Source organism: Syngnathus leptorhynchus, chromosome 2 (assembly GCF_054491065.1).
Source record: "Syngnathus leptorhynchus isolate UIUO chromosome 2, UIUO_Slep, whole genome shotgun sequence".
Lineage (NCBI taxonomy): Eukaryota > Metazoa > Chordata > Actinopteri > Syngnathiformes > Syngnathidae > Syngnathus > Syngnathus leptorhynchus.
This window is the reverse complement of record NC_141196.1, coordinates 2,603,300-2,631,247: the sequence shown is the minus strand read 5'-3', so window position 1 is coordinate 2,631,247 and position 27,948 is coordinate 2,603,300. Positions and strand designations below refer to the sequence as shown.

The following is a 27,948-nucleotide window of genomic DNA, read 5'->3' as shown; positions in this document are numbered from 1 at the left end:
TCGGCCTCCAAACAAGACCAGCGCAGACTGCAACGGACAATCGGGATCGCAGAAAAGATCATTGGAATCAACCTCCCATCTATCCAAGACTTGTACCTGTCCAGGACCAGGAAAGGTGCAAGCAACATCTATCTCTACAGAGCTTTCTCACCCAGGTTACAGTCTGTTTGAACTAGTCCCCTCCGGACGGCGTTATAGAGCTCTGTACGCCAAAACCAGCAGACACGGAGACATTCTCTTCCTACAGCCTACAGCCTATTGCTGTGCAATAACATCCTGCTCTCCACACCTTTTTGGGTTGTCTACACTGTTTGTACTATGTGTCTTCTCTGCATCCATTGCAGCCTGGTCATCCTGGAAGAGGGACCCTCCCATCTGTGGTCTCTTCTCAAGGTTTCTCGTTTCCCCTCGTTGGAGTTTTGAGTTTTTCCTTGCCCTCCTGGGAGTTTAAGATCAGGGGATGTTTGAGAATCGTCGTCATTTTTCACATGTTCAACCTAGATGTTGAACAGAGGCTGGGATGAACCGGAGTCAAATTCCATGTTTGGCACGCTCAAACATGACCAATAAAATTTCTTGAATCTTGAACGATGAGTCTTTATTCTGAACATATTTAAAACATAAAAGGAGGGGGGAAATGAATACAAATAAAATACAATCAATAACCCTTTAAAGTGCCATATAGAAGTCACTGTGGAGCTGTATGTGGGTATAAAAAGATTGAATGATTGATTGATATTTTGAACATATTAAAAACGTAAAAAGATAAAAAAATAAAACAAATCACACCAAAGTGTCATATGTAAGTCCGTACAACAAACACCACCTACCACTTTCTCAGTTTATCCAATCAACTAATGACACACTTTCAACTTATTATTCTGTTTGCTTTTTGCTTTTGTGTAGCCATTTGGCATTTTTAGTCCTTGTACCCGCTAAACAACATAGTTTTGAACATTTGTTGAAACTGGTGGATATTTGGACTTTGCTTGAGTTCCTCACTTAGACCGCTCCATAGTTTGACCCCGGTTATAGTTATACAGAAACTTTCTTATGTTTAGGATTTTGAAGTTATAACCTCCCTCCCGATTCCTGTTCTGGATATTTTCTGGTAGTTGTTTTGTTTTTGCCTTATGCATGATGATCGCCGTTTGATAAGATACTATATCTGTGAATTTCAATCGTTTGGATTGTAGGAAAAGTGGATTTGTGTGTTCCACCTAGTTGACATGATGACTAGTCCTTATTGCTCTTTTCTGCAGGCTGATAAGTGGCTGTAGTGAAGTTTGGTCAGTATTCCCCCAAACCTCAGCACAGTCATGCAAATAGGCCAAGACAAGTGAACAATAAAGTGTCCGAAGTGAATGATAATCCACTCATTCTTTTGCTTTGTGTATGACTGCAATGCTTCTTGAATTTTTTTTCCCAACTCAGCCTGTCATCTATTATAACCCCAAGAAATGTGTTTGCCTGCACCCTTTCAATTTCAGTTCCATCGATTTCTATTTGTACCTTCTCTTTTCGATGAGATAAAGTATTGTATAAATACATTCCAATTGAAAAAAATCTATAACGACAGAACAATAAGATTATATGGACAGCACTAAGTGTCGACATTTCCCTTTATATTTATGAATTTAGTCATTTCTTGTCTGGTTTTGTATATATTTTCACGTGAGGTGTTTGGTTTGAACATGATGAAGTTTTGCACTTATCATGTTGTTTTATTTTATTATTATGTGGAAGGGGGCAGGAAGTACAAGATTTTCTTCATCCTGTTCCTTCTTTTTTTTTTACTTACTAAAGTTGAATTGTCTATTGATCAAAATGCACATCAATGATGAAGATAAAAAAATATATATATATATATATATAGATATATTAAAATGAACTCCACATGGACTTTTCTGTACATAGGAATGTGTTTTGTATGGGATTTTTTCTAGAGGACAACAGAAATAGACGTGTTCCTTATTAAAACTTTCTCGCTCATCCTTGCTAAATTATATATCCACAAGTGAAAATACAGTGAGTGACCAGAAACCTCATTTCAATTTTTTTAAAAAATGATACTCAAACTTATATCAAATTGATCAGTAGCTCCCTTCACAAAATACATCACTTGAAAAAAAGCAACGTGTGAGGCGGATATTACTTGTGGCTCCCTCTAGCGGTATTTGGAAGAACTAGTGAGGTAAATACAATTAGAATTCCCTGCACTTGCGTTTCAATTTGAAACAAGAAACATTTCCAAATATTTCATACAGCTGGAATGCGATGATTCAATCAAACGTGGCACCCAAAAAAAAAAGAAGACATCCCTTCAACCTTCGTGGGGTTCATTCAATCCTGTTCAGAAGATGAGACGCTGGCTGAGGGAGCATAAAAAAAAAAACATTCAAGGCATTTGCATTTTTTCAAAACAGGAAGGGGAAAACGTATCACTTACAAGCTGGAGCGTAATTGGCTGAAATGGAAGAGAAGCGAAAGGAGATTAGGAATCGCCACAAACGGTGCAAACATTTGTGTCGTCGTTCACCTTGTTGGCTTTTGGGACGCTTGGCCAGGAACACCGCCACCGCCACTGCCACCGCCACCAGAGCCAGGACCACCAGCGGGACAGCGATGGCCACCGCCTTCTTCCCGTCTTCCTCTTCTTCACACGGCAACAAAACCAAACACGTGAACGACTGTCGGCGTGACGCCGAGCCAGCCGTGTCCGAGGCGTGGCTCACCCTGGATGCGCGCGTTGCTCAGGATGCTTCTGGCGTCCAGCTTGGTGACCATCTCTTCCCGGACGCCATCCAGTTTGAACACGCATTCGTAGCGGCCCTCCGCGGCGGGCGTCATCTCCACTTTCAGGTCGGCGGTGGTCTGGAAGGTTCCGTCGTGGTTGGGGAGGGTCTCCCCCATCTCCACGTCCTCGTGGATCTCCTCGCCGTCCTTCCTCCAAAAGAGGTCCGACGTCCTGGGGTAGAAACCCGTGGCGTGGCAGGTGATTGGAGAGGAAGGAGTCTTCTGCAGGAGAGACACCGTGGGAAGCTCTGCGCGCAAAGATGGAGAGAAGAGTGCATGGAGGAAGAGAAACAACTTGAAAGAGCGTCAAAGATGGACATTGTGTGCGCGAGCTTGAAAGATGCAGAGAAGGTGTGAGAGGACAATGTACCGGTTCTGGTCAGGAAGTCCCTCCCGTTGCTCACGTGCTTCTTCAAATCGCCAGGACACACCTCAGTGAAGTAATTCTTCTTGTATCGATTGTACCCGTCGTCTCGGTCCCACTTGAGTTTGGTGATGAAAGCTTGCGGATGTGCTGCGATCCAGCTCATCGTCTTCAGCTCAAATGATATGAAGTCTTCTCCATCGTAACTGTAGTGCTGCCAACCATCAACCTCCCCAGTCTCATCATTCCATTCACAGCCGTCAATCCTTTGAAACATGTGAACACCTGAAAGGATGGCGCACAAGATTCAGTGAGGACGATGATCAGAGAGAAGCCAACAGTGACCAAAAAAGTCTCATTTGACGAGCAGAAGGTTGGACGTAAACAAACCTCCAGTTTGGTTGAAGCGCTTTTTACCGATTTCAATGTTGACTTTGAAGACCTGCTCATTACGAATACTGAATGCCGTCTCTCTCTCCCAGAAGTGCGGATCATCTTCTGTGATTTTGTCCACCCAGTCTTGTTTGGCTTTTGCTTTCCTGCGGTTGCTGTCAAAGTGCAGAATCTGAACGCCGTCAACATACACGGCCTCCCAGTACTCGGGTAGCTTTGCAACTTGAGAGCCCGTCTGGAAATAATTGAGCGTGTGAATGACTGAAAGACAAAAACAAAAATATTGCACATGATCAAATCAATCTTCATATTTTCAATGATTCTGCCTGCAGTTGGAACTTTGCAGCACTTGAAATGTCATGTTTGTCCAAACTTGTCAAACTTGAATTTGACAACCTGCCTGGGTTTTTTTCTCCCAGTTGTTATGTTCGATTTTAGATATTCGATGCCCCTCAGCAGTGATTGACATCCAGTGATGAAAGAAACCTTTTGACATTCTCCTTCATTTGCAAAAAAACAAAATCCACTAAATAATATGAGGCAATCCTTTTGTTCAGACAAGTGAAAGACTTTTAGATGTTACCTGCTGACAGTTTGGACTGTGTCTCCAATTTTCCTCACATTTGCAGGTAACATCTAAAAGAATGTTCACTTGTCTGAACAAAAGAACTCCCTTATATCATTTCCGGAGACATGATGACTCTTATCGAAATAATAATGGAATAGGATTCAGGAGGCTATAAAAATTTTTTAAAACAAGGTTTTCCACAACTTTATTGCCATGACTGTGAAATGTTCATTATTAATTGCAAATGTACAACATTTCATTCTTGTGCGTAGGCTTTTCCACATTTCATCCATTGCATATTTATGCAGGGGCACATCACTTTGATTTGTGCCATTTTTAAAATGTATAATTATAGCAAAGTATTCCCGTATAACTCTGACACAACGAGCGTTCGGGTGAAAGAACTTAAAATGCTGACGCAACAGACGAGAGAAAACGAAAGCAATCAACAATAATGACTGCGTCAGTTCCAAATCAAAAGCGTCGTCAATCTTTGGGATCAACCAAAAAGTACAACTTACCAGACGTCACGCTGTATATTTGCACAGCCAAAACAAAGAATGCAAGTAAATTCATTCTCAACATCAAGTTGTTTTTCGATTTTAGTCAAAAAGGCCATTCGGTCAAAGTTGCGACTAGTTGTACAAGAGAGCAAACGCGGAACAACAGCGTAGCGCAGGACTCGCTTCGATTACATCCCTCTTAAGCCAATCGGAGTTTAGCCCGCCGGTGACGTCACTGTGTATGGGGATGGCTGAGATTGTCGTGGTACACTCGACTGTCTTGTGTGCATGGACTATGAGTTCGACTTCCGCATATGACTGTGCGTGTGAGTGTGTGCGTGCGCGTCTTAAAAGAATATATGCATATATATTTGTAAATAAACCACTTGTTGAAACAGCGTCGCCCCTGGTGGGCTGCGAAACTACAACGTAAATTAAAGTTTTGCTTTCTGTGAAATCACGTGACTGTCGAGGGCTTTTATCATGGAAAATATCCCTCAACCCAGCTTGATTGCTGAACGTTGGTCAACTTTGCCGCTATATTGCATGTGGAAAAGTAATAATAATAATAATACATTTCATTTGTAAGGCGCCTTTCAAGGCACTCAAGGACGCCGTGGAGCGCTGGGTGAAAGATTCCACTCTGGCCAGTTTTGTTACAAATCACTGATTGCCTACTCTGTTCTCACTTTTTAATGTGACAAAAATAAATGAATAACAACAAAACAATTCAAGTCATTTGAGTATTGATTATCTTTTTATCATATTCAGGAGGTTATATAATGATTTTCTTGGAAAGATTGGATAAAATTTGATTTCCATTATCGTGAAACGTTAATTATTGATTACATACTCTCCTGTTCAACATTTAATTAATGGACGATGACTTTTCCATTTAATTTATTGCTGCATCGTTTGCATATTTATGCTGGTGTGCACCACTTTGATTTGTGTCCTTTTTCAAATTTTCCAAATTTATTCACTTCAAACAACACTGTGGTGAAGTTCACTTAACTACACAAACACTCTTATCTTAAATGATCGCTGTGGCAAAGCTTTTGCTCTCTTTCCAATTTCGTTTTGGATGACGAGTATAAGTTTTGCTTCAGCTGTTGTAGCGCTACAAGATCTTGTGTCGGTCTTGTGGCGCCCTCTATTGACTGAAATATGATTTGCAGTACAGCTGTGAACTGTCCTCACTTCTCGTGACATCCATCCTCAATAATAACTTGATAACTAGATGCTTTGTGATCCAAACGGTCGTTATTTATTGAATACTTTCAGCTCAAACTGATCATTAAAAAGCCCTCAGAATCAAGTGATAAGAATAAATACATTGAGTCAGTCTTGTTACAGCCCAAAGTGAGAACAATCATGATTAGCACTTTGGAGATATTAAAATGAACGCATCGAGTCTGAAAAGCAGCGAGATGACCAAGAAAATAGCGCCGAGTGTACGCCGCACCATTTTGTCTTTGCACCGCAGTCGACATTCTGCACGCTTTGGTAGTCACCGCACACACACACAGACACACACACAGACACACACACAGACACACACACACAGACACACACACACACACATACACACACACACACACACAGTAGCTTAATTATTCAGCAGTTAACACATCCAACTTGTAGAGAAACAGCGAGGTACAATATATTTCAAATTGATCAGTAGCTCGCTTAGCAAAAAGCAATTCAAAAAAGCAAATTGTGATGAGCGTACCATTTGTGCTATGTTGGAGGAACTAGTGAAGTAAATACACTCACTGCGTTTGAAATACACCCAGTTTGAAATAAAGTGCATCAGTTGCATTTCAATTGGAAATATGAAACATTTCCATATATTTCATTCCGTTGGAACGCAATGATTCAATCATACGTGGCACCCAAAAAAAAGAAGACATCCCTTCAACCTTCGTGGGGTTCATTCAATCCTGTTCAGAAGATGAGACGCTGGCTGAGGGAACATTAAAAAAAAAAAACATTCAAGGCATTTGCATTTTTTCAAAACAGGAAGGGAAAACGTATCACTTACAAGCTGGAGCGTAATTGGCTGAAATGGAAGAGAAGCGAAAGGAGATTAGGAATCGCCACAAACGGAGCAAACATTTGTGTCGTCGTTCACCTTGTTGGCTTTTGGGACGCTTGGCGAGGAACACCGCCACCGCCACCGTCACCAGAGCCAGGACCACCAGCGGGACAGCGATGGCCACCGCCTTCTTCCCGTCTTCCTCTTCTTCACACGGCAACAAAACCAGACACGTGAACGACTGTCGGCGTGACGCCGAGCCAGCCGTGTCCGAGGCGTGGCTCACCCTGGATGCGCGCGTTGCTCAGGATGCTTCTGGAGTCCAGCTTGGTGACCATCTCTTCCCGGACGCCTTCCAGTTTGAACACGCATTCGTAGCGGCCCTCCGCGGCGGGCGTCAGCTCCACTTGCAGGTGGGCGGTGGTCTGGAAGGTTCCGTCGTGGTTGGGGAGGGTCTCCCCCATCTCCACGTCCTCGTGGATCTCCTCGCCGTCCTTCCTCCAAAAGAGGTCCGACGTCCTGGGGTAGAAACCCGTGGCGTGGCAGGTGATTGGAGAGGAAGGCGTCTTCTGCAGGAGAGACACCGTGGGAAGCTCTGCGCGCAAAGATGGAGAGAAGAGTGCATGGAGGAAGAGAAACAACTTGAAAGAGCGTCAAAGATGGACATTGTGTGTGAGCTTGAGAGACGCAGAGAAGGTGTGAGAGAACATTGTACCGGTTCTGGTCAGGAAGTCCCACCCGTTGCTCACGTGCTTCTTCAACTTGACAGGACACACCTCAGTGTAGTGATTCTTCAGGTATTGTTTAAACCCATCGTCTTGGTCCTGCTTGAGTTTGGTGATGAAAGCTTGCGGATGTGCTGCGATCCAGCTCATCGTCTTCAGCTCAAATGATATGAAGTCTTCTCCATCGTAACTGTAGTGCTCCCAACCATCAACCTCCCCAGTCTCATCATTCCATTCACAGCCTTCCATCACCTGAACCATGTGAACACCTGAAAGGATGGCGCACAAGATTCAGTGAGGACGATGATCAGAGAGAAGCCAGCAGTGACCAAAAAAGTCTCATTTGACGAGCAGAAGGTTGGACGTAAACAAACCTCCAGTTTGGTTGAAGCGCTCTTTAGCAATTTCAATGTTGACTTTGAAGACCTGCTCATTACGAATACTGTTCGCCGTCTCTGTCTCCCAGAAGTGCGGATCATCTTCTGTGATTTTGTCCACCCAGTCTTGTTTGGCTTTTGCTTTCCTGCGGTTGCTGTCAAAGTGCAGAATCTGAACGCCGTCAACATACGCGGCCTCCCAGTACTCGGGTAGCTTTGCAACTTGAGAGCCCGTGTGGAAATAATTGAGCGTGTGAATGACTGAAAGACAAACACAAAAATGACACACGTGATCAAATCAATCTTCATATTTTCAATGATTCTGCCTGCAGTTGGAACTTTGCAGCACTTGAAATGTCATGTTTGTCCAAACTTGTCAAACTTGAATTTGACAACCTGCCTAGGTTTTTTTCTCCCAGTTATGTTCGATCTCAGTGTGACGCCCTAAGCGAGATATTCAATGCCCCTCAGCAGTGATTGACATCCATTGATGAAAGAAACCTTTTGCCATTCTCCTTCATTTGCAAAAAAAAAACAAAATCCAATAAATAATATGAGGCAATCCTTTTGTTCAGACAAGTGAAAGACTTTGAGATGTTACCTGCTGACAGTTTGGACTGTGTCTCCAGTTTTTCTCACATTTGCAGGTAACATCTAAAAGAATGTTCACTTGTCTGAACAAAAGAACTCCCTTATATCATTTCCGGAGACATGATGACTCTTATCGAAATAATAATGGAATAGGATTCAGGAGGCTATAAAATTTTTTAAAACAACGTTTTCCACAACTTTATTGCCATGACTGTGAAATGTTCATTATTAATTGCAAATGTACAACATTTCATTCTTGTGCGTAGGCTTTTCCACATTTCATCCATTGCATATTTATGCTTTGATTTGTGCCATTTTTAACATTTATAATTGTAGCAATGTATTCCCGTATAACTCTGACACAACGAGCGTTCAGGTGAAAGAACTTAAAATGCCAACGAGAGAAAACGAAAGCAATCAACAATAATGACTGCGTCGGTTCTAAATCAAAAGCGTCAATCTTTGGGATCATCAACCAAAAAGTACAACTTACCAGACCTCACGCTGTATATTTGCACAGCCAAAACAAAGAATGCAAGTAAATTCATTCTCAACATCAAGTTGTTTTTCGATTTTAGTCAAAAAGGGCATTCCGTCAAAGTTGCGACTAGTTGTTGTACAAGAGAGCAAACGCGGAACAACAGCGATGCGTAGGACTCGCTTCGATTACATCCCTCTCAAGCCAATCGGAGTTCAGCCCGCCGGTGACGTCACTCAGTCCAACAGTATGTTAATAAACTGTGTGGGGATGGCTGAGATTGTCGTGGTACACTCGACTGTCTTGTGTGCATGGACTATGAGTTCGACTCCCGCATATGACTGTGCGTGTGAGTGAGTGAGTGCGTGTGCGTCTTAAAAAAAAAGATATATACTTGTAAATAAACCACGTGTTGAAACAGCGCCGCCCCTGGTGGCCTGCGAAACTACAACGTAAATTAAAGTTGGGCTTTCTGTGAAATCACGTGACCGTCGAGGGCTTTTATCATTGAAAATATCCCTCAACCCAGCTTGATTGCTGAACGTTGGTCAACTTTGCCGCCATATTGCATGTGGAAAAGTAATAATAATAATAATAATAATAATAATAATAATAATAATAATAATAATACATTTAATTTGTGAGGCGCCTTTCAAGGCACTCAAGGACGCCGTGGAGCGCTGGGTGAAAGATTCAACTCTGGCCAGTTTTGTTACAAATCACTGATTGCCTACTCTGTTCTCACTTTTTAATGTGACAAAAATAAATGAATATCAACAAAACAATTCAATTCATTTGAGTATTGATTATCTTTTTATCATATTCAGGAGGTTATATAATGATTTTCTTTGAAAGATTGGATAAAATTTGATTTCCATTATCGTGAAACGTTAATTATTGATTACATACTCTCCTGTTCAACATTTAATTAATGTACGATGGCTTTTCCATATTTCACCGTTTGCATATTTATGCTGGTGTGCACCACTTTGATTTGTGTCCTTTTTTAAATTTTCCAAATGTATTCACTTAAAACAACACTGTGGTGACGTTCACGTAACTACACAAACACTCTTATCTTAAATGATCGCTGTAGCAAAGCTTTTGCTGTCTTTCCAATTTCGTTTTGGATGACGAGTATACGTTTTGCTCCATCTGTTGTAGCGCTACAAGATCTTGTGTCGGTTTTGTGGCGCCCTCTATTGACTGAAATATGATTTGGAGTACTGCTGTGACCTGTCCTCACTTTTCCTGACATCCATCATCAATGATAACTTGATAAGTAAATGCTTTGTGATTCAAATGGTCTTTATTTATTGAATACTTTCAGCTCAAACTGATCAATAAAAAGCCCTCAGAATCAAGTGATAAGAATAAATACATTGAATCAGTCTTGTTACAGCCCAAAGTGAGAACAATCATGATTAGCACTTTGGAGATATTAAAATGAACGCATCGAGTCTGAAAAGCAGCGAGATGACCAAGAAAATAGCGCCGATTTTGTCTTTGCACCGCAGTCGACATTCTGCACGCTTTGGTAGTCAGCGCACACGCACGCACACACGGTAGCTTAACAATTCAGCAGTAAACACATCCAACTTGAAGAGAAACAGCAGCTTTGTTGCAAGAAAACAGATTCAGTCTTGTAAACTTGTGCCTTTCTTCACCCCGTATAAAATCAAGTCATTACATTAAAATTATGTTACTTGAACACTGGATGAAAGAAAAGACACTACTTTGAGAGAAATCACTTTGTGTGTGTGTGTGTGTGTGGGGGGGGGGGATGACAAAAGCTGTGGCCGCTTCCTGTGTGCGAGCTTGTCTTTGGTAGGTTCCGTTGTCCATCGAAACGAGAGAAGAGCTTCCGTTTGGCAACGTAAGGATTCTCAGCCCCTGAGAAAGACGACCAGAAGTGAAACGTCGGTGGACGTTAACGAGAAGAGACTCGGAAGGTTCTCTGCCATTACGTTACATTCGGGTCCATCGTCCTCACGCTGTTCTTGCTTTCTGATTGTGAACATCACACGCTGATCATAAAATGGGAAAAGGATCAAGAAGAATCCCCCGGCGGCAATGGCCTTGGCAACAGCCCGGCGGGATCCGGGCTTGTTGACGGAATTTCGGTTCCTTCCTCCATCTTCAAGCGACGTTAGTAGAACTTGTCGTCGATGCGGAAGTGCGGCCGGGTGACGTCGTCCGGGTTGAGGAAGACCGAGATGGATTTGCCGGGGTTCTCGGTGACCAGCTGTTGCAAACGCTGGGCCAGCTTGTCGTCGGAAGGCGAGATGATGCCGTTGACGGGGTGGTGCCCCGGAGAGCCGTTGGCGCTGCTAGCCAGCTCCTTCTTGAGCTGGCCCGCCTGACGGGCTTGGTCCAGAGCTGCCCGTAGGTGCTCGCTGGGATCGGAGCGCACGTGGGCTAGTTTCCGGGCCACCAGGAGAGCCTGGCTGTCCGTCAAGTGCTCCAGCATGTTGGACTGTGGTAGGAAGTAGTTGGGGCAGTTTTTACCCAGGATGCAATGCGCCAGGTCATCCAGGAGACCCAGAAAGAGACGGCCGGGCGTGTCCGAGTCGAGGCAGGACAGATAGGCGGAGGGAAGTCGATCGCAGGCCCAAAAGAGAAGCGTGCGCAGGTGGTAGAGGCTGAGGCCTGCACGGGGACGGCCCAGGATGCGAGACAGCACCGCCTTGGCGGCTTGGAAAGCTTGCGCCATGGGGAACGGGATGCACTTCTTCAACTGGACCTGGATTACACAACCGAGATGGATCCTTTGAACCCTTATGACGGAGTATCTTTTCTATCGATATATATATATTTTTTTTTCTTCGAGCACAATAACAAATACTGAATAGTACCTCGCTGCGGGAGAAGGCCAGCCGCCACTCCCGGTCGGGCCGCCCACCCAGCGGTGAGCAGTAAGGCAGCAAGTAAAAACCCGCGATGGCCTCCTCCTCTGTGATTTTGCCGTCCCAGAAATGATTCGCCGTCAGCCAGCCTTGAGCCACGGCAGGCCATCCCCGAAAGGACACCACAGGCAGGAGGTCGTACAGCACCCTGCTAGAGCCCGCCTGATCGAGGTTGGGAAACCGCTCGGTCATTTGAAGGAGCCCGACTCGGTTCTACGGCACTCCCAAAGAGCCCACGGCCGCTACCTGAAGGATGATGCTCACAAGTGGTCCGTTCCTCTCCAGTCGCTCCGGGGTGGGGATGCCCCTCTGGGGGCTTCGGCGCAGCTCGTCCACCGCCTCGCTCACCACCCCCCAGAACCAGTCTGTCACCAGGGTGGGGGAGAAGTAGCACCCATCCAGAGACTGAGGCGAGTCTAGCGACGGGATAGAGCCTTTTCCTACGCCGGAAAAAAGGAAAAGGAAGGGACGATGAATACGAAATTCCTTCAGCTTAGCTTTGCGCCTTCTCTTTACCACTTTCCCCCTCTTCCTCCTCATCTTCCTCTGCAGGAAGTCCGCTCTCCTCCTGGCAGCAGACGCTCCAGCGGGACAAGATGTTGGAGTCGCACAGGCGCAGGCTGAGCCACGAGTGGCACGGCGGCGAGTGTCTCATGTCCAGCGTGACGGGCTGGTTGCGGTCGTGGAGCTTGAGGGCCGGCACCAGGAGGGTGAAGTCCAGGTCAAAGTCGGCACCTTTGGCATAGTTGCCCAGGTCCTCCGGATTCAGGTCTATGACGCCCTCTCGGGCGCCTCCGGACAGCAGCAGGTATTCATTGGCCACCGGGAGGCGCTGATCCACCTTCTGGACTAAACCTGAAGAAAGAATGGCATTTTTTTTTTCTTTCCACTCCCTCAACTTGAAACCTCACAAGGATGAGCAAACGACTTTGACGCACCTAACATGTTGAAAATGAAATCCTTGGCCGTGTGGACCTCTAAGGCGGTCTGGTCGCCAAAGCCACCCTGCTCCAGTAGGACCAGCTCCGACACTTGAGTGGACAGCTGCTCCAGGGTCGTGCCGGAACGGAAGTCCACCTCAGAGAGCTTCTTGCCGGGCGCCGGGGAGCGAGGTGACACAGCGCTCATCAGGGACTCCATCTGGTCAGCACTGAGGGTTTCAGACGAATACAAAAGACAAGCTCTTGTTTTTTGGAAGGTCTGGAAATAATCTTTCGAATGCAACGTTAGATGAATGATTATTTGAAAAGTTTTTTTTTTCTTTTTAAATGGATTAATTAACCCTTTAAAATTGAATTAGTCTGCCTCCTTGGAGGTCTGAGACTATTTACTTTAGAGAGGGTAAAACTTTAAAGATAAACGAGGTGTCAACATTTTAAATAAATTGGTCGTCAAATCAAGTCAAGTTTATTTATAAGTAAAAAAAAAAATGTTTACACATTTAAATACTCATTGGTACTCTGGTTGCTTTTATGCTAGACTTTAATGTGGGACATTTCAACCTTTTGGTGCATTTGCAAAATTAAAACCAAAGTCATCTCAAGTTTTGTTTGATTCGCATTGGTGGACATGACATCAAACTACGTGAGCATCGTAATATCCGAGCGAGCCACCACGCTATGCAATGAGAGTTTTCAAAAAAGACAGAAGTGCAACGTCAGCAACACGATTCGACTTGTCAACAACACGGCCTTTGCCCCTTCTTAACTTGCTAAATTAGCAAGATGGCTAAGCTAATCGCAAAGCTAATTAGCCCTATTGGCATGAGTGCACTCTGGCTAATGTGGCTACTTGCTAATAGAGGCGTACTATGCGTGACATCATTGAAGAGAATGGTGTCGACAAACCACAGTCTGCGTTTGACTTCATCCACAGCTGCTCATTTCTTTTATTAGCCAATTTAGCCACCTAGCATGCTAGCTAACTTGACAGGTGGGGGGGGGGGGGTTGACACGGGCGGGGGTCCAAGTGGGAAGCGGAAAGCTTCACAATCACGCAAGAGCAAAACAAGAACGCAACCTAAAGCTGGGAAGGAAGCACACCAGTCACACGGCAACTTCCTCGGCGTGGGTTGCTTCGCTGCCTACGTCTCAGTCCGCCCTGGTCAGCTGTCATCTCCAACAAGTCCTCGATGAGCGCCGCTCGGCTAGAAAACGGCTTTTCCGGCTCGCTCCCCGGGAGAATCCAGCCCAGGGGGATTAAGCGGCGGAGGGTGGCACGCAAGCAAGCTGCTGCTTCTGACTGAGAAGGCGCTCCGAGGAGAGGCAAGGCGAGGCGAGGCGAGGCTCAATGCGTGCGCAGGAATGCGTGGATTGGCTCCCACCACTACTATTGGTTATACACGACATATAATTAGGGTCAAACCAGGGATGGGCAACTTAAATGTTAGAAGGGGCTTCATTTTTCGCCAGCACTTCCTAATCAAAGATATATGAGAAAAATATGTGCAGACTTTTCTTTTTTTAATTAAAAATATTCTTGTGGACCAATTCAGCATGAGGGAAGTGCAGCGGATTACCGATTACAATCGAGGGCACCTCCGACAGCTCTTGGTTTTGGCCTGGACATCCACTTTTTGATTTCCATATTAAGTATTTTATATGCCCTCTTTGCATCCATTGCAGCCTGGTGATCCTGAAAGGGGGGATCCTTCCATCTGTGGTTCCTTCTCAAGGTTTCTCATTTTTCCTCTGGTAGGGTTTTTTTTTTTTTGAGTTTTCCCTTTTGGGAGCCCAAGATCAGGGGATACTTTGAGAAGAATTGTCAATTGATTGTCGATGTGAAGTCCTTTGAGACTGCTTGTGATTTAGGGCTATACAAATAAACTTGACTTGACTTTTAATTGAACCAATTGAAATTTCACGCTCAAAAACCTGGCCAACTCTAACTCATTGCTCCATCCGGTTGACGCCCACCCAATAAAAGGTTTCTAATTACCAGTAGGTGCCACAAGGTGGCAGCAAAACAATTTTCTATTTGACATGGCTATGGCCAAACTAAATGAAGCTACTCCCTTCACTTCCTTGTCCCCAATGTGCCACAGATTGACACAAAAGCGGTATTTTATTATTGTACATTGCTTGGCTTAATTTATGTACATGCTTTTTCCCTAGAAAATCTAGGGACATGTGTGCTACACACTAGTCTACCTGTACCAAACTTGTGGAGGGGATTTATTTGTCATTTATTGTTGGTGCGCACACACTTAGGTCATCATCCCTGAGCTGCAGCAAATAGAGGCCAGATGATTGGTAATAAAAGAGTTCACATTGGTGTCCGCTCAAGTGAGGAATCATCAATTCGGAAGCTTACTGGCGCTGACCATCATTTAAGTAGCTGCATGAGGAGCTCACGATCATCATTTGAGACAGGGTTGTAGCATTTAGGGTGTAACTGGAAGATATGGCAAAGTCCAGATGTGCCTATGAGATATGAAGCTTCATTTGGCTGCCCGTGCATCTTATCTTACCTAAACCACCCTCGAGGTCTTACTTTAAAACCTGAAAAATTTAGGTGAGCACATCCACTTAAATTGTTCCAAGTAAGTCCCATTTTTTATTCCAAACATCAAAGTCTATACATGCATTATTACATTATAAACACACACACATAGTAGGTCAGAGAATGAGCGCCAGCCAGCCCACAATCATCGCCATGCCTCCCATTGGGGCCACCTTACGAAGGCCGGGATCTCCCGTCATGGCCTGGTGGTAGAGCGATCCGCAGAACATCCCCATCCCGGCGATCAGAAGAGTGCCGGCCTTTGTTATGACGAAGAGAGGATACGTTAGATGATGCAGTGTCGTACAAGCTCCAGACAGCTTTTTTTTTTCTTTTTGGACAAAAATAAAACTTTAGGATGACGCCACATGTTGTAACCCCCCTGCTGAGGAGCTGTCACTTTATTCAACTGGCACACCTGAATTCCCATCACCTATTTTGCACACCGGAGGCATATTTCAAATCGACTTCTTTCTAGTTTCTTGAAAAGTTAACTCACAACTGCAGGTTTGCTGGAGTGAGCAGCACCCAGCAGAGCCAGGCTGTGGTAGAAATGGTACTTGTTAGCTGTTTCAAATAGCTGCACAAATACACAGGAAAGAGCGGTCAGACTAAGTTTGTCCATCTGAAAAAACAAATTGTCAATAAAAGAACGCATCGTACCACTCTTTGGTAATCATCAGGGTCACTGTGTTTAAAACCTGCAAAGATAAAGTGAAACATTATGTGAACCTAACTGCAGCCAATAAACAAGTAGCAAAGTTGGATGATATGGAACTCCTACCATGCGCCCCATATGCCCCGAGTGCCACTGCCGAAGCCCCAGAAAGAGCAGCGAGGCGGCGGACAACAACAGCGGTCATGGTCGCTTTGTTTTGAACCTCCGGAGCACCGGAAGTAGGCAAAGCCGTTGCCTTTACGTAATTCTGTTTTGCCAAAAGAAGCCGTACGACCCCGTAGCAAGTCGGTTAATTGTGTACTGTTTTAAACTTCCTGTGGTAAGTTAAGAACTTAATCAAGATAACTTATGCCTCCCACTCATGAAAACGCCCACGGGTTGGACATTAACATTGCAAAATTGTAATTTTACAAGGTCTTTGAATGCAACAACATCGCACTGGGAGAACTTACTTCCGCTTCCGCTATTCGATGACGTTTAAGATAAGTATAGAAGGATTGCCCGCACACAATTTTATTTCAAACCGCCCTCATTATTTTAGGAAAATTCTATCTTCATAGATTCAAATTTATGTGTGAGAAAATAACTTCAATTGATTCATTTTATTTTGTTTCAATGCGAACTTAATAGCATGGTTTGAATTCAGATGGATATTTTACTACACTTTTTTTTTTTTTTTTTGCCAAGTTAAATGTATTCTTTCGTGCAATAGGGCCAACTTTAATTCACACAATCACAAAGTGCACGTAACGTGAAATGTTTGTCAATCAACGTCACTCAGTTAAAAACAACCATTATCTGTCCTGGACGTTATAGGGAATTAAATCATCACATTAATCACACCGTGTGCTTTCTTTCAGAATTCACATTCGAAATGTATTATTCATAGAATGGCAGCATTATAGAAGCCCACGGTCCTCTGTGTGAATATTTAATCTTCCAAAACTGCCACAGCACGAAAGAAGCGGCGCACAGGAGTTATCAGTGTGCATGTGCAATTAGGGAAAATAGTGAGAGGCTTAATTGTTGCAGGGGATGTACAGTATTTATCTTACTTTTATTGTTTGTAACCAATTATTGACAAACTAATTCCTGCGGAGAGTTTACCAGAAGGAGGCGCTGTTGCGCTTGTAAGCGTGTCAGCATGGAGAGGGCCCCAGTGTCACCAAGCGTCGTCCTCAGGTGACTTTGAAACAGCAACAAGACCAAGCAATTCAATTAACACATTTTAATGAGAGCCGGATTAGAATCAAGCCTGATATGAGTCACAGCCCGTCACTGTTGACTGTTAACCAAGCTTGCGGAAAAGCTCCTTTTTCCAGCTATTCATTTTCTCTACACTTATTCTGTTCTAAAAAAACAACAACAACAACAACGCTGTAATGAACAATCTGGGGCTGATTTGAAAATCCAACTTCCATGTTATTTTTATCTATAAGGTGGATTAATAATGTACTTTATTATATCAATGTTTATATATCAGCAATAATTGTTTGACAAACAAATGTAATGCACAAAGGTTGAGCCATTTTGTGCAGCAAGCGAATACAATCAAAATCCTGGCCTTGTTTTTTTACGTTTTGTGAGTTATGGTGACTTGGAGACGTTTAACCCGAAAAAATGCAGGCATGTGTGTCACCGCTGTTCACGTCAGATGCTCGTGCCGTTCCGAAGGAATTCGGAGGGGACGCTGCGAGAGGCGACAGAGACACGGGCCTGTCCACTGACATTTTGTCTCGCTACTCAGGCTGTTGTGTGCGCAAAGCCGACACCGGTCATTGGCATAAACACAAACTCACACGCAGCGGCCCAAAACGGCCTGCCTAAATGTTGAACAGAGGCTGTGATGTACCAAAATCAAATTCCAAACATGGCGGATAAAAATTCTTGAATTTTGAAAACGGCCTTAGGCAAGTCAACTAACTGATCTTCACTGGTGTGTTGTCCAGTGTCTCCGCAGTTACCTTGCAACAAGTCACTTAGTTACTTTAGTGATTACTTAAGTGACCTTGTTAAGTTACTGATCCTTGACTTTCATTGTAATTGAGTTAGATTACGTTACCGTAATTGCTGGACTACAAAACACAACTCAATATAAACCGCACCAGCTAAATGGGGGAATATATATATATATATATATATATATTTATGTTTTAAAAAAAAATATATATATATGTTTAAAAAAAAAAGAAAAAAAAAAAAAAAAAAAAAAAAAAATATATATATATATATATATATATATATATATATATATATATATATATATATATATATATATATATATATATATATATATATATATATATATATATATATATTTTGTTTTTTATATATATCACTTCAAATAATTGTTATGCGTGCACACACACACACACACACACACACACACGCGCGCACACACAGGCACACGCCCTGAGTTTCAGTTCCAGAAGGCTCCCCATGTCGCCGTGCAGGCTTAATTAGCAGCCTGCTTAAGCTCATCCACATGGCTCTTCAAAGGAGTTCAATGCAAATAGATGCAATTTCGCTACTGGCATCAATTAAACCCAAAATGTCCATCTTCTAGTTTTGGAAACTCAAGGGCTTTTTCTTTTTTTTATCATGGGGGAAGAAATGTATTTTCTACATAATCCAGTTTAATTTGTACGCCAACTCCCATCTCGGGAAGTGATGCTGCAATTTCCATAGGCTATATGATGACGAGCCTGCTTAAAAAAACATGTTGTTTTGGAATACCAAATAATCTGTCATTGCTTACCTTGCGAGAAGGTTAAACCCAAAGTAAGCTTTGATGGTTCCTAAATTCACAAATGAGCCAAGATATTGATGAGGCGTGTCGTGACCAGTGCGGCTCCCTCATTTAACGCGGCGCCGCTCAGTCGGTGTAATGGAGGCGAAAAGGAGGGCAAGTTTTACATCCCCAGCTGCAAGCTTCTATACATCCAAAGTGCTTCAATTAACCGTGCGCTCGGCCTGAATATTTTGATTTTCCCTTTATTTCCTTCTTGAAATGAGCGCACCCTCAGATTCGTCTTGGCTGCACTTCTACGAGGCGGCGATTAAAAACAAAGGAAATAAAAGCATCCAGCCAATTTAATACATTAAAAGTCATTCGTCAATTTTGCTGAGCTAGCCTGTTGAACTGGAAAAATTTCTTCACGGGCTCGGGAGTACAGGAAGAGGAGTTCAGTGATATTGAGATGGGGGGGGGTGGGGAGTGATTACGCAAGCTTATAAACATATTAAATAGTCTGTTTTTTTCGCGTTTTGATGGCAGTGGGGATGTTGGTTCCTTTTGTGGGCCTGTCATGAATTCAACTCGGCGAAAGGTAAATGAAGCTGGCAGAAAACCAGCTCGGGGCTGAAAGGTTAATGCTTTTTAGAAGATTGCAGCGACGAGCATTTGCAAACACAAATTACCCAATGGTGGCTCCAAATCGAGCTGTCAAGGTCTTTTCTCAGTGGAGCTGCGGGAATTTTAGCGCCGCTAAATAGACCTTGAAACATAAGGGGTCTCAAACTAAGGGCTGGGGACCCTGGAGGATCCTCAAGTCATAACTTGGAGGTTCTCTCTGTCCATCTATCCATCTATCCGTGTGTGTGCTGCAATCACATCGTATAAGCAGCCACAGTGGCGCATTCAAGCGTCGAAGCTCTGTACCTCCGAGCGGGGGCGGCCGAGGGACGGCAGCGGGCCGTTTGGACTCAGCTTTCTCCCAGGCGACCCGTTATCATTGTGATGCTCGACCCAATTCTATCTTATGGAAGGACATCGCCGCATGTGCTCTGATGGGATCTGTGTATAGTCCAGATTCTTTCCTCTGTCTTCTGGAAGTGATGTGAACAGGTGCACCGATTTTAATGATATGATGATTCAAAAAAGGTCAATCTCATATGATATCAATTCAACCTTAGTAGGTTTGCCAGTCCCCTTGGCTGTTTGGCGCCTTGCTACAGTGACAAAAAAAAAAAAAAAAGTGGACCTTTCCTACCGTGCTATCTGTGGATTACGAAACAGTAATTTTCGAAGGATTTTTATCTGGACTTTGAAGTGAACTCGTCTTATCTAGACTTTGAAGTCAAAAGGCTTGATTTACTAAGAACAGCTCGTTTTTGGATCTGCAAACCTTTTGTGGATCAGACCCTAAGTGTGATCTGATGATTAGGGGCGTCTATGTCAGGTTGTAAACCCGGCGACTGGTGGAGGAGGCCGACGCTTGGCTTCACTGCCGCCTGTGTAATCCACACATGTGCTTGTGTTGCTTCCAGAGGCGCAGGTGTTGCCAACACGCAGCTTTTACCATCTGCGGTGATGAGTTCAGGAACTGAAGCATGCTGAAGGCCATATGATCAGCCCTCGAGGACCAAGATATTATTTATTCATTTATTTATTTATTTATTTATTTATTTATTTATTCATTCATTCATTCATTCATTCATTCATTCATTCATTCATTCATTTATTTATTTATTTATTTATTTATTTATTTATTTTTATTTTTATTTTTATTCTCGTTTTGCTTTTTTTATTCATTGCACTTGAATTTTCTTTTTTGAAAACTACAAAATGGACATCTGTTCCTTAAACGACACAGGAGCAAATGTGAGTGGCTGATGGCGCTAGAAAGAAGAAATATATAAGCGATTCCTCAGCCCCAATGGTTTCCATCCGCCCAAAGGATGTTGAGACTGGATCACACGCTGTCGTATTGAGGTCATAGGCAAGCGTTGCCATGGCGACCCGCTCTCGCTCGGGAGGAGGACACTGCGGCGCGTGCACCGCACGGCGGGGGCGTGCCTAGCGAAGACGCGCACGTCACGGGAGCGCGAGCCGAGGCGGTTCACCTCAGCGGCTGGCAAAGCACTGATCGCGAGTTGTTCAGGAAACTGCACAGAATTCTTTTGGACCCTTCTGGCGTTCCGTCCTAGAGAATTGGCGACGACAACGACGACGCGGAGGACGAGGAACAACCGAGCTGAAACTGAATTGATTGCAGGTGGCTGATCGGCGATGTATCCGCAGACGCGTCCACGCCGCTCGGCGGTTCTGTTGTGGCTCAACCGGGCCTCGAATTATTGAACCCGATGTGGACCCAGCTGCTAGGCGGTGAAACGATGAACGAATGTGCTGCCGTCTTGCTGGAGGAGACGACGGAGGCTGAGCGTGCACGGATACGTAGAGCCTCCTGCTGATTATCCCCTTTTTTTTTAATTCTTTTTTTTTTTAGACCCATTTTGATGTTTGTGTGTGGGTTCAGTCTCCGGTGTCATTAGCCCGGTTCGACTCAAGAAGGGAGGCACTGCTGTCATTTTTTTTATTAGTGGATTCATCTCCCCTTCCTTAATTTCTAAAAAAAAAATATATATATATATATATATTCGGGCTTTTTTTTTTTTTTGTAGTCAGTCTATAAACGCTTCTGCTTGAATGGACTTTTTGGCAAGCGGAGGACACAATCCGAGGAGACAAGAAAGGACATCAGTGAGAACCTGGCTCTCCACCAGCACCTGGGGATCCCAAATTAACAGGTAGGATCAAGTGTTTCACACATCTTCATCTTCACCGTGTGGTCTCTTTGCTGCTTCTACTGTCAAACCCACATCTGTGTATGTCGAAGAAAGGCTTACCTGAATAATTTGTGCAATGATTACTCAATAATATTTCGGGAATGTGTTGACATCTACCTTCATAGCGAAATGTCTTCTTTTTATTCATTCACTTCAATGCAAATTGCCCTGGTCCAATGTTCATGGAGGTGCACACTGCGGTGTGACGTGTGTGAGGCACGCCGCTCGTATTTGACGTCCACGCAGAGCTCGTTTGTGGGCCGCGTGAGGAAACTCAAAACAGGAAACACCACAGCTCTGAGGACACTGTCCCCTAAAACGCAAAGCACGCAGCGTACAAATAGATGCACGGCGGCACAAAGAATGGTCCGCATTGATATGCCGAGCAGGCTGCTGTCTGTTGTGGCCCGCTCGGATCAACGGGGGCAATGCTAGATGACAGGATTCAGCGGGGACAAGAAGACCTCTGTTCTCATCCGCAGCCTGGCTCTGCTTAATTGGCACTCACCCCCCCCCCCCCCCCCTTTTTTTTTGTTTTGTTTTGCTTTAATGCAGCTCACCTGCCCTGGATGGTTAGCGTGGTTTTGACAGCCGAGTCAAAATCCTTGAAAAAGTCATCAAATGTTAAATGGCAATATTGAGTGGAGGGAGAAATGTAATTAGATTTTCATATTATTATTTTTTTAAATGGGTCAGTCAACGTTTGGACCGGGTGTGGTTTCCCCCCCCCCCCCCAAGGTCCTCATGAGGATCCCACGGGCCTGTTCTAAAAATAACTCACCACTGCTTGGACATTATGATTTTCTCGCAACGTTGTGGAAATGATCACTTGAAAATTTAAACAGCGTTGCATATTGAGATTTATCTTTTCTCAGCCTTGTTAAATCGTTAACATGATGAGTGTCTTCACTTAGAGCAATATCGTAATTATTCATAGCTTAAATTGGTTGCCCTTTGCATTAATCAATACTCAAGAAACACTGAAGTGCTTTCATTTTCAAAAAGGTTAGCGACCCCTGGTTTAGACTGTTAATATAACAACACTCACAGGCATATATTCTTTATCCTCACTAAAAGAAACCTTTGTTGTTTTGGTGTGGAAGCTGCAATGATTGTCCTCAGAAACCACATTAGAGGTGAAAGACTATTTGGTATATTTTTGCTTTGCACCATAAATATTTATTTTATCGCTCGGCCAAGACTAGAGTGCTCCTTCGCATCGTGTAAGCGCTTGACGTGCACGCTAACACGTTAGGCGTTAAATGGAAGCGCCTTGCTTCTTCACCCTTCAAGACAATATGGATGTATGAGACTTAAGTGTGCAGTCAGCGAGGGCCTTTGTGTTTATCGTCTTTGGTCATCATTTCTGGATGCGTTTGCTCGCTGCTTTCCGTGCTCACCGCGTGTTTGTCCGCCGCTTTCATCTGCTTCCAAAAATGAGCCTCGACTGGCTTGTTGCACTGCAGTTTTGCAAACTGAACTGTTGGAGAGACTCGAGCGTTGTCCGTTGAATGAATGTTTTTAACGGGAACGCATTTAGATTGGACCCTGCTATGTTTAAGGAATCGCGGTTGCTTTTTTTTTTTTTTTAGAAAAGAGAAAGAACCTACAGAAACAATCAATTGAGAGCTTCCAGGAAAGTCGTGAAAGAAACATCTGGTTCATTCTCCAACGTTTTATTCGAACTCGCTCATCCTGTCAACGGTGGTTTCGTTAAAAGGGTGGCTTGAACTCTCCGCCGTTCTTTTCTCGCCACCCTGGCTCCAAGCGGCTGACATCGGCCAGGATCAATGAACATTTGTTGGGCTTCTGCTCAAAGAGATAAACACGTGCAGCCAGCGCCACGGACCTCCGACAATCCTGCAAGGATTCAGCGTGACACAGATGCCGAGGTGGCAAGTGGCTGCCGAGATAGCCGATGGGATTGATTGACAGACCCCCCCCGAACGCCACCACCACCCTTGAATCGATGAATCGAGTAATCGACAGCTCTTTTAATCATCGTTTCGAGCACAGGTGTCAAACGCAAAGCCCGGGGGCTAGATGCGGCTCGCCACATCATTTTATGTGGCCCGCCAAGACAAATTGAATTGATGTGTCAATACGAAAATTGCTAATCATCTTCACTTTAATAAAAAAAAAACTTTTTAAAAATATTTGAACAGTTTTTACTAGTCTCTGATTTGACAACTAATTATTCATCGGTTTGTTTTGAAGCTTATACTGAATATAATGCGTTATGTACATTTATTTGAATTGACAGTCATAATGGCCCACCGAAGGAAACTATGACTACTATGCGGCCTGCGACAAAAATTTGTTTGACATTGCTTTAGAGCATTTTTTTTAACCTACAGCATAGGTGTCAAACTCAAGGCCCGGGGGCCAGATACGGCCCGCCACATCATTTTATGTGCCCCGCAAAGACACATTTTGTATGGACTTTATGTCATTACTAAAACTAAAAATTGTCTTCACTTTAAAAAAAAAAAAGAGAGATATTGCTGGCAATTTTCATGACCATTTGTCTTTTTAAAATATTTGAACAGTTTTTACTCGTCTCTGATTTCAAAACTACTCATCAGTTTGTTTTGTTACCTTTGACGATCATAATGGCCCTCCGAGGGGAAACTATGACTACGATGCGGCCCGTAACAAAAATGAGGTTGACACCCTTGACGTACAGAAAGTCAACACGAGTAGGGAAGGAGAATTTCGGTAGCCTGTCCGAGCTCCCATTTTAATATATCCAAGTTGCAAAGGGAACATTGAAATAAAATATTCGAGCCTTCCTGCTTTGTACTTTTTCACCACCTTCGTTTTAATTTTACGGTGCCACCCCCTCAACGCACCTTAAGACTTTGCATCAAACAATTAGCTCATCTCAAGCCCCCCCCTCATTGATGCGTCGTAGTGCCGCCGGGCTTCCGCTGTCAGGATATCAGATCATAATGAACGCGATAGGCCGGTTCTCACGTCGAAGAATCAGCCCGCCTCCTTTCGGGGAGCCAATTTGAGTGTATGCGCTGACAGCGAAGAACGAGCGCCTCGGCGTCAGCGTCGAAGTTTCACGCTCAGCTGATGCCGAGCAGCCCGTGATGCTAGTTGTCACTGTCACAATCGGCGGAGGATGAACAGCGACACGCGTGTGCGAAAACAAGCCAGAGATGCTATCTCGGTTTTTTTTTCTTTTTGTTTTTTTTCGGGCATCCGCTTGAAGGAAATGCACATTTTGTTTCGGCCTTGATATTTGCTATATGAGTGTCCGCCGTCCCTCAGAGAAAACAACTCGTGTTTGTTGAACCATTAATCTATGGCGCTCGGAGGCCGGAACATGTCCTTTGGTGACAAATGTTACCCAACGCCAGACGGGCTTTTTAGCCCGAATCTGTTTTTGCGCAGGTAGCAGTCGGCACGTAAATGTCAGCGACTCACGCTGAACTTTACTGCACACGCCTATCTACTTGGCCCGAAGCTTTATCACTCCGGTGGGAAAAATGAAGCTCGCGCCGTGTCCTTCATGAGTCACATCGGCACAATCTTTACCTGAGGTTGAAAGAAAAAAGAAAAAAAATGACGACTGTAACGCGGGGGAAGTAAAAAGGCGTACGGACTCGCAGTTTCGAATTAGAGGAAGAAAGATGCGGGCTGTTGTCGGCCTAATTAGCCCTGCTAAGGGAGTGTAACCTTGATCACACGCTGGTGGCAAAGCAGATTGCCTCGCTGGGATGTATCGCCGGGAAACAGCTGCTAGGATTGGACGGGGACGGCGAGGCCGGCCGCTCGCTTTCTTGCTTGCTCTTGAGGGTGGAGACGCGGGGAAGAAAGTAAAGTCGAGCTTCCTCGGCACCAAAGTAAAACCACCTCCTTCCATTTGGGCTCCCACTCCAGGGATTTGTAGGCAAGGAATTGAGGAGACTATTTCAAAGCCTGCAAGTTAGGTGGGCCTGATTTCTACTTCCACCTCATACACTTTAATCTGGAATAAACATTCGGAACAGGGAACCGGGGTTTACATCCTGGGTGTCCAAATCCGGTCCTAGAGGGCCACTATCCCATCTACTCATTTTAAATACTGGAATTCAGCAGGATTATTTTTTTCTGCTTTCTGCTTCCACTTTAATCTGGAATAAACATTCGGAACGGGGACCGGGGTTTACATCCTGGGTGTCCAAATCCCGTCCTCCAGGGCCACTATCCCATCTACTCATTTTAAACACTGCAATTCAGAAGGATTATTTTTTTTCTGCTTTCTGCTTCCACTTTAATCTGGAATAAACATTCGGAACGGGGACCGTGGTCTAAATTCCGGTCCTTGAGGACCACAATCCCACCTCATAATCATTTGAATCTGATGTGTTAGAGAGGAGGTCCAACATCTAAAACACGCTTGAAAAACCCGAGTTGGTCTTCATCCCGGACAACCGATGCAAAATATGATCTGCCTGACACTTCCTCTTCCTCCCCATTGAGAATTTTGTTGATGTGTAAATATGGGAATCGATTTTTTTATTCCCCCCCCCCCCCCCCAAAGGTCTCTCCAAGACCGCCTCGTGGATTGCCTTCTTGACATCTTATTTTTACAGGACTTTGACTAATCCAAAAGAGGCGACGGCGTATCGATCCTCCGGCTGACATCATCACTAACATGAACAATTTCCCCCCCGGGAGAATGATTGGGTGGCACCGGTCTATTTCATTACGCTTTGCGGCGTCCACGGTTGACTCGACGTGCTGGAGATGTAAACGGTTGTCCCGGTTCTCCCCGGCCCTTCCCCTTGTGCCACTGGCCCTCTCCACTTAATTAACCCATTGATCAGGGCGCACATAAATTACCCTTCCAGAAAGACCTTTAAAGAAGACTGCCGTCTCTTCACGCCTCTCACTCTTGGCAATTTGCTGCCGTTGTGCCAGCAACGTCCCTCGGCCAAACTCGGTTGTATCGTGATTTGCAGCACAATATATTTGGTGTCCGCCCCCTCCTCCTCCTTCTTCTCAAAGACTGAAATGGTGGACATGGGATTCGAAGCAGTTAGGAAGTTGGGTGGAGGTCAATGCTGCTCTTGTACAAGCCCCTCGATTCATTAGGCTCACATAGCGCAACCTTTTCATGGCGGCCCTCATGTGGCTCAAAAGCTTCACCCCCCTCTCTTCCTTCCTCTCCATCTTTTCTTTTGGCCTGTGCCTGACTCGAGTGGGACGCCGTGTCTCTGCTCGGAGATTTGCTCAATTAGGAGGATCTCGGAGGTCATTGTCGTCAAAGGCCCGCGTTCTGTATTCAGGCTCCATCCTGCCTCTTGCCTCTTTTTATTATTTTTTATTCCTGTTTACATTCAAATCTCACGGAAATGAGTGGATTAGATTTAAAGCACTGGTGGAAAATGTATTATCAAGGCAGTTGTACACCCAAGACATCCAATTAAAAAAAAATCCTCGTTGAGGGACTGGCAAAGCTGTGCTGTTTTGACAGTGAATTAGAGCTGACGTTAGCTTGCTAAATTACTGAAATAAAATGGAACCATTTATTTCATACAAAACTGTAAAAATGACTTCCAAAATTGACTTTCAAAAAGTTAATTGCCCCCCCCCCCGATAAAGCAGTTAGAACTCAGCTTCTACATCTCACTTTAGGTTAGCCGTTAGCATAGCTCTTTTGTTTTCTGTGTAGCTTGGAGTTTAGCGGCGATAGCTAGCCGGTCACAGCTTGTTGTTAGCTTAGCACCTAGCATTCGCTTTGTAGTTCCCAAGCACCATTGATCAATTAGTCCGTAGATTCCAAACGTCTAACTGCTTATTCCCCTAAGCTAGTTGTTTAAAAATACGATGAAAACTGCGTATATGCTAGGAGAACGCCTCACTGGGCTAATCCGGGGTTAGCGTGGATACCATTTCAAGTTTCTTTCCCTTGAGACTGATGTGAATTTGTACCCCTAATCAAAACCCCTGTTGTGATGGATTCTTTGTATCTTTCTCAATTTAGCATTCTTCTCCCTGATAGCATCAAAACACACACAATGCCACACGCATCCCATGTGGTCGCCATTATGAAAGAGAGTGAAGATTCAAAGATACGGAATGCCCGCAGGGCATAAGAAAGCGGAGCATGCCCAGGAGGTGCTGGATGCTCTTCCTTCTTGCTCACGCTATGTACCGACCGCTGTTGCTATGGCTCCTGGGAAACGACTCGTTTTTATGCCTTCCACATTGCACGAATGTTAAAGTATGTGTATTTTCTTGTACGCCGAGCATTTATTTGTGTCACCCGCCGCTGTTGCGTGGATGGTGATGGCGGATGGAAATGTTCTCGGGGAGTGTAGAGCGCTGTTATTTTTTTTTTTTTTTTGGGTCGTCTGGGCACATTAAGTCGCTTAAATGGCTCTCCCCGGCTCCAGCGGCTCGGCCTGTCACGCGTACGCAGGTTTACTAGCCTCGGGTGCATCTCGCTGTCGCTGTCACTGCGG

The 27,948-nt window shown here is 44.4% G+C and overlaps 5 protein-coding genes across 9 annotated transcripts in view; 1 reads left to right on the top strand and 4 right to left on the bottom strand.

Annotated features, from left to right (window-relative positions):
* Positions 1-581: 581 nt before the first annotated feature.
* Positions 582-4,802, bottom strand: LOC147060081 (major histocompatibility complex class I-related protein 1-like). 3 transcript variants are annotated; one of them, XM_085936105.1, is made up of 7 exons: positions 4,643-4,801; positions 3,551-3,814; positions 3,167-3,445; positions 2,736-3,044; positions 2,540-2,656; positions 2,450-2,467; positions 582-2,372 (listed from the first exon to the last, which is right to left on the bottom strand). In XM_085936105.1, exons 1-7 carry the CDS (start codon positions 4,704-4,706, stop codon positions 2,344-2,346), a joined length of 1,080 nt encoding a protein of 359 aa, XP_085792231.1. In that variant the 5' UTR covers positions 4,707-4,801; the 3' UTR covers positions 582-2,343. The 3 variants fall into 3 exon arrangements, with proteins under 3 accessions (XP_085792231.1, XP_085792240.1, XP_085792223.1); XM_085936114.1 differs by having other exon boundaries at positions 3,578-3,814; XM_085936097.1 differs by having other exon boundaries at positions 2,450-2,656; positions 4,643-4,802.
* Positions 4,803-5,859: 1,057 nt separating this feature from the next.
* On the bottom strand, positions 5,860-9,016 carry LOC147060080 (major histocompatibility complex class I-related protein 1-like). Of its 2 annotated transcripts, XM_085906403.1 has the most exons (7): positions 8,849-9,016; positions 7,762-8,025; positions 7,378-7,656; positions 6,949-7,257; positions 6,759-6,869; positions 6,669-6,686; positions 5,866-6,590 (listed from the first exon to the last, which is right to left on the bottom strand). In XM_085906403.1, the coding sequence occupies exons 1-7, from the start codon at positions 8,910-8,912 to the stop codon at positions 6,562-6,564; spliced, it is 1,074 nt and encodes a 357-aa protein (XP_085762529.1). In that variant the 5' UTR covers positions 8,913-9,016; the 3' UTR covers positions 5,866-6,561. The 2 variants fall into 2 exon arrangements, with proteins under 2 accessions (XP_085762530.1, XP_085762529.1); XM_085906404.1 differs by having other exon boundaries at positions 5,860-6,590; positions 6,669-6,869; positions 8,849-8,924.
* Positions 9,017-10,131: 1,115 nt separating this feature from the next.
* On the bottom strand, positions 10,132-14,058 carry tmem102 (transmembrane protein 102). The gene is made up of 6 exons (XM_085906385.1): positions 13,782-14,058; positions 12,678-12,889; positions 12,256-12,594; positions 11,986-12,179; positions 11,689-11,901; positions 10,132-11,576 (listed from the first exon to the last, which is right to left on the bottom strand). Exons 2-6 carry the CDS (start codon positions 12,877-12,879, stop codon positions 10,983-10,985), a joined length of 1,542 nt encoding a protein of 513 aa, XP_085762511.1. The 5' UTR covers positions 12,880-12,889; positions 13,782-14,058; the 3' UTR covers positions 10,132-10,982.
* Positions 14,059-15,279: 1,221 nt separating this feature from the next.
* Positions 15,280-16,302, bottom strand: tmem256 (transmembrane protein 256). Of its 2 annotated transcripts, XM_085905646.1 has the most exons (4): positions 16,025-16,302; positions 15,904-15,941; positions 15,740-15,820; positions 15,280-15,500 (listed from the first exon to the last, which is right to left on the bottom strand). In XM_085905646.1, the coding sequence occupies exons 1-4, from the start codon at positions 16,101-16,103 to the stop codon at positions 15,357-15,359; spliced, it is 342 nt and encodes a 113-aa protein (XP_085761772.1). In that variant the 5' UTR covers positions 16,104-16,302; the 3' UTR covers positions 15,280-15,356. The 2 variants fall into 2 exon arrangements, with proteins under 2 accessions (XP_085761772.1, XP_085761773.1); XM_085905647.1 differs by lacking the exon at positions 15,904-15,941 and having other exon boundaries at positions 15,740-15,865; positions 16,025-16,121.
* A 5,008-nt stretch (positions 16,303-21,310) lies between these two features.
* The window catches only part of nlgn2a (neuroligin 2a), a 54,152-nt gene continuing 47,514 nt past the window's right edge, over positions 21,311-27,948 (top strand). Inside the window, exon 1 of the mRNA XM_085904912.1 lies at positions 21,311-21,448. The gene's annotated coding sequence lies outside the window, so the exon portion shown is untranslated. The remainder of the gene's footprint in view (positions 21,449-27,948) is intronic.